This window comes from Copadichromis virginalis, linkage group LG4 (assembly GCF_057382275.1).
Source record: "Copadichromis virginalis isolate Kocher_CV1m ecotype Utaka linkage group LG4, C_Virginalis_male_GT1.1, whole genome shotgun sequence".
Taxonomy (NCBI): domain Eukaryota; kingdom Metazoa; phylum Chordata; class Actinopteri; order Cichliformes; family Cichlidae; genus Copadichromis; species Copadichromis virginalis.
Window position 1 is genome coordinate 29,615,575 of NC_140621.1, and position 10,647 is coordinate 29,626,221.

General features: G+C 38.5%; 1 protein-coding gene across 1 annotated transcript; it reads right to left on the bottom strand.

Moving 5' to 3' along the window:
• Positions 1 to 6,606: 6,606 nt before the first annotated feature.
• Positions 6,607 to 9,815, bottom strand: rpl19 (ribosomal protein L19). The gene is made up of 6 exons (XM_085454794.1): positions 9,734 to 9,815; positions 9,245 to 9,351; positions 8,487 to 8,609; positions 8,239 to 8,359; positions 7,896 to 8,006; positions 6,607 to 6,799 (listed from the first exon to the last, which is right to left on the bottom strand). The coding sequence occupies exons 1-6, from the start codon at positions 9,736 to 9,738 to the stop codon at positions 6,676 to 6,678; spliced, it is 591 nt and encodes a 196-aa protein (XP_085310920.1). The 5' UTR covers positions 9,739 to 9,815; the 3' UTR covers positions 6,607 to 6,675.
• Between the last annotated feature and the right edge of the window lie 832 nt (positions 9,816 to 10,647).

Genomic DNA, 10,647 nt, shown 5'->3' on the forward strand with positions numbered 1-10,647 from the left:
CATGAAAATCAGGTCTACAATGGCTTAAGGCAATAAAATAACAACAAAATAAAACTTTACACAGATAAAATACAATTTAGTGTTCACATACACGCACAGATACACACAATTTTTGACAGTAGCCCCAACGTGTGAGAATAAAAAGTGTTTGAATATGGTTTTTTTTAATGTAGATAAAGTTCTAAGTCAGTGGGCAGATTGTTTTTAAGAAACAGTAACTGAAAGCACCCTGAGAAGAGTTTTGCACCTGATGACCTGAGGGTCCAACTGGGTTATAAACACTAAACAGTCAGAGATGCACTCTGAGAGCAAACCACTGAGTTCTTTATGAACTAATACAGCTCTTCCTGTTGTATTTCTTTGAATTCCACTGCCTGAGGCGAATGCATAGTTCATGCATGGTTCATGATGCTGTTTTGTTTGCTTTAAAGAACAGTAACTAATAACATGAGTGCATCATCTTATCTTTTTAATGATTGTTTGAATTTTTGTTTTTTATTTACACTACAGGGCTTAATAAAACTAAATAACTCTTCAAGTCATTCAGCTTTATGAGATTCATGATTCCTTTGATTTCTTTATTCTAAGAATGAGTTTGATTTCTTGTGACTAAAATGTTGTTTCCCAGTCATGTTTTCACAGTTATTGTAGAAAGATGACCCTAGTATTCCAGTTTTGTTTCCTGTCAGGTTTTATGGCATTTGAGATGCCTGATAAATAGGTTTCTGTTTAACTTTTAGTTCAGAATTGCTGTTTTTCAACTCCTACTTAGAGTTTATTTGTGTTTAACTTCTTTAGTCTGTCTTGTCTTCCTATGGTTATACTTAGGGGTGTGAGTGTGTGTAAAAATGATAAGGCATGCGTCACTGGGTGAATGAGACTTGATTTTTATTTAGTTTAGTTCTTTTTTTTTTTGTCGTGCATTTGGTTCTTCCTGCACACCCTCCAAACCCATGATTGGGAAGTAAAAGCAACATTTAACCCAATTTGTACATCAAATACACAGTGATTTCTTCACTGATAGACAGATCATGTGACTCCGGACTCCAGTAAGCAGCTGTAATGTGTTTGTCACAGTATGTAAAACTTCCAAGTGTCAAGTGTTTTGCAGATAGCTAAAGTCCTGGGAAGATAATGTGCATTTACACTTGGCATACATCATGAGGCACTAGCAGAAACATAGGTAAAATGTTGTTGTTGTTTTCCATTTGCATGGAATAACCACAATAAGGACTAGGCCACGACTAGAAAAGGGGAAGCCAGTGTCACTAGGTATCATAGGGCAGTCAGACAAACACTTTGCTTCAGTTGCTGTCTGATTATTCAATAACCCAGACGTCTGGTTTTCCATCATTACAGGCTGCCCTGCTGCCTCCCACAGCAGTCATTAGCTTGTTACAGACAATGCCAATTCCATCCAAAGACTCCATTAGCAATTTAACCACATTAAAGGCAAAGAAGTAACTTTTCATAATGACATTCATAATCTTGTAAAACAACAGAGTTCCTCACCACCGTGTAACCCTGTGCCTGTGTGAAGCCCTCAGGCTCTCTAATGACATAAGATCGTGTTATTAACTTTTAATTATACATATGTCAGGAGTAGAAGGAGAAATTGGCAAATAAATAAATAAAAATAAAAAAGTTCTGTGCAAATTTTTCACATGTCTAAATTGGCTTACACAGGATCAGCTGTGAAGGTCTGTATGTTCTTAAAAATTGGTAAACACAGTTAAAATGTGCATGTGAGAGGACAAAAGCAAATTTATTACAGTTTATTGCAGCAGGGAGGGTGACAGTGGATGAGCGATGGGTTGGAGGAAGCAAAGGATGGAAGGTGTGCAAAGTACTTCCTCCATAAAGTCATGCTATATGCAAATGTAACAAGACAGAGATTCTTTGTTGTGCAACAAGTCACCTTTTAATAACAAATAACTTGCTGGTTATCTGATTCCTCTGTAAAACTGTGTCATTAATGGTGTAATAAAAGACCAAATGTAAGCCTGTTCCTCCATGTCTATACAAGGTGGGACTTTTTCTGAAAGTACACTGAGCTTCCTTTCAGGCTTTTAAGGTCAAGAGGCCGCATGCTGCAAACATCACCAATCTGCATGTTTCCTGCCAGCTTGCATGTTATTCTTTGCAGTGCATTCTCCTTCACGATGCTTTAATAGACAGCAGAATTCATGGCTCCATTTAACACAGCAAGTCTGTCAGGTCCCAAGGCATATAAACAGCCCCAGACCATCACACCTCCACCACCATATTTTACTGTTGCTATGATGTTCCTTTTCTGAAATGCTGTGTTACTTTTACACCAGGCCTCAAACTTTCCAAAGAGTTCAGCTATTTTCTCATCAGTTCACAAAATATTTTCCCAAAAGTTTTGAGTTTCAAATGTGAGATGAGCCTTTGTTCTTTTTGGTCAGCAGTGGTTTTCTCCTTGAAATCTCCCATGGATGCCATTTTTGCTCAGTCTGTTTCTTATTGTTGTATCACGAACTCTGACCTTAACTGAGACAAGTGAAGCCTGCGGTTCTTTAATGTTGTTCTGGGTTCTTTTATGTCCTCCTGGATGAGTTGTCGATGTGTTCTTGAAGTAAGTTTAGTAGGCTGATCACTCCTGGGAATGTTCACCACTGTTCCAAGTTTTCTCCACTGTGGTTCACTGGAGCCTTAGAAATAACTTTGTAACTCTTTCCAGGCTGATAAATGTCAGTGACTTTGTTTCTCGGGTGTTTCTTTAGATCATGACGTAATGTGTTGCTTTTTAAACTCTTTTGGCCTGGTTCACTTTGTATTTACTCAGGCTATCTTTGTCTAATATTTACAATTTGTTTAATGATCTGAAACATGTAAATGTGACAAATATCCGAAACTCTAGGAAATCAGGAAGGGGGCAAACACTTTTTCACACCACTGTATACATCAAATGGGGACACAGTATATTTCCAGAGTTTCAGAAACACAACCAAAACACCAAAATAAACAAAACAAAGAAATAATCTTTATGTCCAAGCAAATTAATCATAGCATCTTACTTATCAACAATTACATGACATGCATGAAATATTACTTATCTTATCAACACAAGGGGAAGTCCCAGTGATTCTGGTGTTGGTGGTGGTGATAAGCGTGCAGTAGTAGTAGCCAAATTAGTTATTAGATATTCTGGTTCCAGCTTCTTGTATGTAAAGATTTTTCCATCTTTGTTATAAGCAGTATTTATGTGGGTTGTTGTTTATAAATTCAGGCCATTCGTGCTTATTGTTACTTTTTCTTTTTACTAAATTTTATTCTATTTATTGAAGACATAAATGCAGGATGTTGATAACACAATTAACCTAAGGCAAGCTTTTAATGCTAATGACAAAGTCCAGCAGGAATCCAGGAAACTCAGGACTCAGGAAGACAGAATGAATGTAAACACCCAGGCAAGACTAGAAAACCAGACATTGGAAACACAAAGCTGGAAACAAACAGCAAGCATCAGAAAACAAGGAAAAGAGAGGGATGACTCAACAAAGGATCAGGGGAGACAGAGATAACAGACACTAACATGCAAACTTGGCACAGAAGTGCAGAAAGGGGAAAGCTAAGGAAACAATAAGAGAATGTACAAAATAAATCTGAGGCAGAGAACCAAAAACTAACAAAAAGACTCTGGATACTTAGAATAAATAATAATTATCAAACTAAAAACCAAAAGGAATGTTAAATAATAAAAAAGAATTCAAGCCCTCTTGAAAAACCCTCTGTCCAACGCCCAGGACCACGACATTCATAATTAATTCAGGTTTGGAACAACTAAACCTTATTTATTATTTTGATTGTGCTTTTTTCTCCCTAATTGGTTCCATCTGCCGAGGCTTGGCTCAAAACTTTCTCTTGGATGTCATTATGGCCTTTGGGACTTCTTGGTCACTTTATGGAATATTTGGTGGATTTTCTCAAGCTGCAATCCTTTAAATTTAAATTGTCAACTTCCACGGCTGTGACTATCGAATGTCTCCACATGGGAGTGTTGCAGAAGACATGGGCCTTAGGGAGGGAATATTGGGGTCGTGTGGTTTGGAACAGCTGATCCTTGTGCATTCCAAAGCTGTTTAGTGGTTGGTATTTTTATGCCTCAGTGATCTATTGCCTCCCTGTACAGCTCAGAAAAATCACAACCAAAACACAAAATAGTCAAATGATATCAACAGGCAAGCACATCTTGAAAAGGAACAAACAAACACAGATTCCGAGAAACAGTAGTTCACTGTGCAACGCAGTGCACCTGCAGATGCTGTTCATTTAACTGTGGTTAAAAGTTGCAAGAGTGAAACATCTCTGGCAGGTGGTTCAAATCAAACTTTTGAGAAATCCCATGCTGCAACCACTAGATGCCAACAAACCTTGAAAATTAACAAAGTTTATTTGCCCATTTATGGATCAAAATTATGTACACATTTGACAGGTTCATTGAGAACACATGGAAAATCCATCAGTTTGAGCTGGTTTGGGTTGTGGGTCAGTAGAAGTCATAACAGCGGCCTAAGAGAGTTCACTGAAGGATTACTGTTCTTCAGAAAGCAGGAAATAAAATTAATCACAACAGGATTAGTCACGGGGGGAAAGGCATAGGGGATGAAGTTAAATTGTATAGCCACATGGAAAACTAATTTAGAGAGAAACATGACTAAGCAAGTTCCAAAGGATGTGAAACCCATGATCCAAACATGGATCCACAAAAAACAAGCACATTCATACACATTCAGTCAGTGACAATTTTCTGCTTCTTAAGACTTACAAGTATTACAGATTTTATTTACCTTTGTGATTTTTCTCATTTTAATTTTTCTACCACAAACAACTGTAAAAATGAAAAGAAAAGAAAAAACATATCTTTGTAGAATGCAGTTTCTATACTGAATAAATAAAACGATAGATGGATAGATATGTTGAATTGAATTTAAGGGGTAATTTTCTGGTTCACATTCATGTCCTTGCTCACAAGATAGATATTTGCCCTGTGTATGCATATCAGTGTGTAGGTATGAACATACTTGTGTTTGTGTACATGGGCGACTGACAGGACAGCTACAAGTAAGATGAATATTGCTTTCAATCATTAAACAGAATGCACTGGCCCCCCCCGGGCCATGAAAATGAATGCTTGTTTACTTTGGAAACATCAGTTTGACAAAACAATCAATTTAAAGGCTACTTTTTTTAACCTTTTAATAACATTTTCTTTTCATCATTAAAATGATAAGCTAATTTTGATTGAATTCTTTTCTACCAAAGTTACCCAGGATGATAAAGGAGGTGAAAATTTAGTGCTTAATAAGTGTGCGACAGTCGTTGAGAGTACTTCTTGCTCTTCTAACTTTCAATGTATAGCATGGTGCAACTTTCAAGTACAATCTAGAATAATACAAAAACAGTAAGCACTGACTGATAGAAAGAAAAAGAGCAGCAGCAGATTCTTATTTCACTACTTAATATACTACTTTTGTAAAATAACTGGGTATAAAATATTACAATTATTACAAACACACAAGCCTTATATAAACTGCATAGACCACCTCACAATTAACTTTATCCATCCAGGTCCAGAGCTGCATCGTCCTCCACCAACAAACTGCAGTATGGACAAACAACTCAAAGGTTGACTGAGTTGTTTCAGTAATAGTTCTATTTCTGGTAAAAATGCAAAGCTGTCTTTCACAGTGTATACAAATTGATACTGTTAAACATTTTAATTTGCATTACAAGCAACAAGCAAATATGCTGCTTAAACATGTTCACCACTATGCTGTGTGAACATGTAAACTCCACCTATACTGTTTTATCACTGGTGTAACTCTGTTGCAGAGTAAATTAGGAATAAGGCCATATTGTTACAGCTTTGGGAGCCCATTATCACTTTGTGGAAGCTAGAGTAACTTAAATAATACAAGAACTTCTTTCATTGCCACTCTGGGAACTACCGATAGCAGTGGTTAACTTTGGGACCAGCAATGTTGTGCCACCCTGCTGGGTTTTGCTTTTTTTTTTTTTTTTTTTTTTTTTTTTTTTAAAAATCAACAGATCCAATATATTTTTATATACATTGAACCAGCACTAAATTAAGTGGAGAAATGCTAAACATCAACTTTCAGCAAAAGAATGTAATCACTTGGCACACATACTTCATAACAGGTGTTATTAAGTATATGCGTTTGGTTTTTATTGCCCATTTATTGAATGTACATGCACAGACAGATGAATATTTGGTCGCATGTAATAAAACATGTCACCGTGTGTTAAGCCTTCAGGTTTTCTCAATTAAAAGATATTGCTAATGCATTAGTGCAGGGGTGGGCAATTCCAGGCCCTGAGAGCCAGTGTCCTGCAGGTTTTAGATCTCACCTTGGGTCAACACACCTGAATCGCAAGATTAGTTCGTTACCAGGCCTCTGGAGAACTTCAGGACATGTTGAGGAGCTCATTTAGCCATTTAAATCAGCCGTGTTGGTTCAAAGACATCTAAAACCTGCAGGGACACCGGCCGTCGAGGCCTGGAGTTGCCCACCCCTGCATTAATGTCATCATGATGGAAGTAAACACACAAGACTACTGTTGTGTTTATGTACACTTTTATTATCAGCACTTGACAGGTGGCAGTCAGGCAGGACATAAAAAGCCAGATTACTTCTTTGTCTCCTCCTCCTTGGACAAGTTCTTGATGATCTCCTCCTTCTTGGCCTGGAGACGCTCCTCTCGGCGCTTGCGGGCCTCTCTTGTCTTGGAACGACGAGCCTCGGCCTGATCGCTGCAGGACAAACAGGAGAGACACCCGTGTTCATACAGTGCATAATCACAGCCACCACAGCTATTTTACCACAGATGTTTAACATCAGTGTGTTTTCTTTTTAGTTGACTAAATCCTTAAAACTGACACACTAAAGACTGAAAACATCCTTTATGTAAGGGCGGAACAAAAACACTGATCTTTTAGTTCTTCCCTCACAACAGGAGGACAAAGGAGGGGGGAACAACTAAGCTGTAGTGCCTCTGCACCTCACTGTACAATACCTTGTGCAATACTTTTTGTAAATAGTCAACAGTGCAATAGACTCAATACTTGAAATGTGCAATTCACTTGTATTTTTAATTCCTATTTATTCTATTTATCCCCTTTGTATATTTTATTTATATTTGTCTCTGTATTTATGTGTGTGTGTGTGTGTGTGTGTGTGTGTATATATATATAACAGTTCTGTAACTGTAACTTCGGTCGTTGCTGTGCTTTTTTGGGAAGTCGAATTTCCCAGAGGAACCCACCCGAGGGATTAATAAAGTTCTATCTTATCTTATCTTAAAGATGCAGGTATAGTCAACACAATCCACAGATCATTAGCATTGCTAACACCCAACAAACAAGACTCCTTCACAGTCGCTATGGAGTTTTTCGAACAAACCGATCTAGCGTAACCAACCCTCTGCACTTAAGCTGCACAGGCAGCAGAGCACTTTCTCTAACAGACTGATTTAGGTTTTTTTGTCACAAGAACAGACACCGGAAATCTTTCAGACCTCAAGCAGTAACTCTCCACAGAGCACATCTGTGTAGCAGATAAATCTCTGCTCTTGTCTGAAGAGCTTTATTTCAACCCTCCACAGCTACTTGTGCTTCTGTATTTATCGAGCCATTTTACTTCAGGTTTTGCCCTGCAGTTGATTTAGATTTTAATTTGCTGAGCTTATTCATTTCTATTTTAGCTTTTCTTTTGACTTTACTGAAATGTTTTGTTTCGTCTTTCTAGACTTTTCGTGGTCAGGGCACATGTTTTAACCTGGGCTTTCAAAACAATCCAGATGCCACAAATAGACGTCACTGTGCCAATTAAAGATGTAAAAATACTTACGCCAGGAGCTTCTTGCGGGCCTTGTCTGCCTTCAGCTTGTGAATGTGCTCCATAAGGATGCGCTTGTTCTTGAACACATTACCCTTAGCTCTCAGGTAGAGGCTGTGGTACCTGAAACGGATCATGTGGAAAATAAATGAAGGGCATCACAATTAAATAAAACAAAAAACAAGAACAACGCCCACCCACACAAAGTGAGGGAAAAGGATTTAAAAGCAAATTCTTTAGCCCAAGAATAATTCTATAAATACCAGCACATTTCACTGAGCTGACTTTATTAACTAAAAATCAACTAGATTTTAGAGTGTTCAGAGAGTCTTTATTTAACCACTGCAGAACCTACATGTGCCTGTCAATCTTCTTGGACTCCCTGTAGCGACGCAGCAGACGACGCAAGATCCTCATGCGGCGCATCCAGGTCAGCTTCTCGGGCATACGAGCGTTGGCAGTACCCTTTCTCTTACCTGGACACACAATAAAGACACATCAAGTACCGATGATAACGCAAACAAAATTTAAATTAGCTTTGTCTTTCAATTTCATCTTAAAAATGTAATCACTTTCTGCTTTGCTTTGCAAGTTTTAACCTACCGTAGCCTGTGTGTCTTCCCTTGCGACGCGCTAGTGTGTTCTTGCGGCAGCGGGCCCTGGAGTGGACCGTAACAGGTTTGCGGATGATAAGACCATCCTTTACCAGTTTACGGATCTGCTGGCCTGAAAATGGAAGAAAATAAAATGAGACGATGGGATGCAATGAATACCACCTTTGTGGTTTCTACCTATCAAAGCAGTGCTGAGTATGATCCTCGGATATCCGCAATTCATTCACCAAGTACAGAAGAGTGTTAACTAATATTAAAAATTTCCACCCCCAAAAAAACCAAACTAGAAAGTAGAACTGCTCCAGAGCGCTTATGCTGCAGTTAAATACTAGATAATTGTTTTGGTCAACACTGTAATGAATTACTTAACAATCATTAACCTAACAAACTATTAAATTATTGAAATTTTAAAAAATGAAACCAAGATTAAATATTTAGCAGCTCCACCTAAATCCCTTCAGATGGGCGTCTGACATAAAAACTGCCAAATCAAACTGAGGAGGCCTGCTGCGTTAGTTTCCAGTGTTGATACACATTAACACTGGAGTTCACCTGTAAGATTGTGATGTTATAAATTCACTGTGCATCGAGTATGCAGGGCACTTAGTTTATTTAGCTGAGCTGATCCTCTGGCTCAGTTTTGGTCACACACGTGTAGATAACTTTGCATGAGCCGGTGAACTTTTAAACTGAGCCGCTAACAAGGCGTTAAGGACAAACTACAAAACTACTTTTTGTTCTGCTTACGGGAGTTGGCGTTGGCGATCTCGTTGGTCTCATTGGGGTCCAGCCAGACCTTCTTCTTGCCGCAGCGTAGTACGCTGGAGGCCAGCCTCTTCTGGAGCCTGAGCATGCTGCGGGAGGCACAAACAACCACCGGTCAGAATTACAGCTGAGATTAGACCCCCAAAATTTGTTCCTGTAGTCTTAAAAGCAGAATGTCTTTTTAAGGCTGTAAAAGTGTTGTTAACACACCAAAGAATTACGAGAGGATTAGTTAAAAGCTAGCTGTACGGCTAACTACCAGCCGGGCTGACAACATGGCCTCTCCGTCTGCTACATCGTGTTACACAAAGCACCGTAAAAACATGCCATGCTAACTTTGGACAGATCTATAAACTTTATATATTGATAAAAAGGGACTTTGCGTGTCTTAATAAAATGGTACGATACTGAAAGCTGCGCATTTTAACGCTTAAATTTTGACTTTTACTATGGAATCGCCTCGGCTCCTACCTCATGGCTGCTACTTCAGTAGGAAAAGGAAGGCTTCAGAGACGGACCGGAAGCTACCATTTCTGAGGAGAGTCCATCTCTGATCTGTGAAACAGCTCGATGTCGACCCATACAATAATGGACATTATTATCACTTTAATTTTTACATAATGATACTATATATCCATATTGGAGCAATAAATACATAGGAAAGTGACAGAGAGAAAGGAAGTCTTTATCGCATTTTAAAAGTTTATACCGGTGACATCCCCTTTTGCCAAATAATGGCACTGCCCGGCATTGCTGCACTGCATTATGGGTGGAGAGGTAATTGGGTGTTTTCTGACGTTACACCACATGATAGCGGTGTTGAGACAAAAACTCGAACAAACCATGAACGTTAAAAAATATTTAAATACATTTTTCTATTCTTAGTTTCACTTTGAATCCTAAAGGTTTGTTTTTCCTTTTAAAAAAATTACAGGACAGCCCCCTTTTATTATCCTGCAAGTGGCGTTGCGTTCGAGTCAATGAAAGGACAACGTAACTAAAATGACAATGACATTTTTTTTAATATTAAAAAATTAATATGACATATAGTAGTATATCATCAAGTCATTAAACGTCTGGAATATTGATGTGGTCATATTAGCAGTTGTTAATCAGTTTCAGCTGCTTTGGTGATAATCAAACCAACAACAGGTGCACTAGACGAGAAGCAATGAGACATAACCCATGAACAGGAATGGTGTTACAGGTCACTGACAATTTTTCACTCCTCATCTTATCTTTTGACTCTTTTTTCAGTAATCTCACATTTGACTAGGGTCAGTGTTAAGACAAACGCAAAACCTGGACCATACCGAAGTGGCACAGGTATGGTCAAGGTTTTGACGTCAAGTCCTCAGGCCACCATCATGAGGAGTATTTGTGAT

Bases quoted from the DNA above. Each gene is read 5' to 3' on its own strand.
- rpl19 (XM_085454794.1), bottom strand. The intron at 8,360-8,486 runs GTAGGTTAAAAC...TTGTGTGTCCAG, and splicing joins GGGAAGACACACAGGCTACG to GTAAGAGAAAGGGTACTGCC. The intron at 8,007-8,238 runs GTAGGTTCTGCA...GATCCGTTTCAG, and splicing joins AAGAAGATTGACAGGCACAT to GTACCACAGCCTCTACCTGA.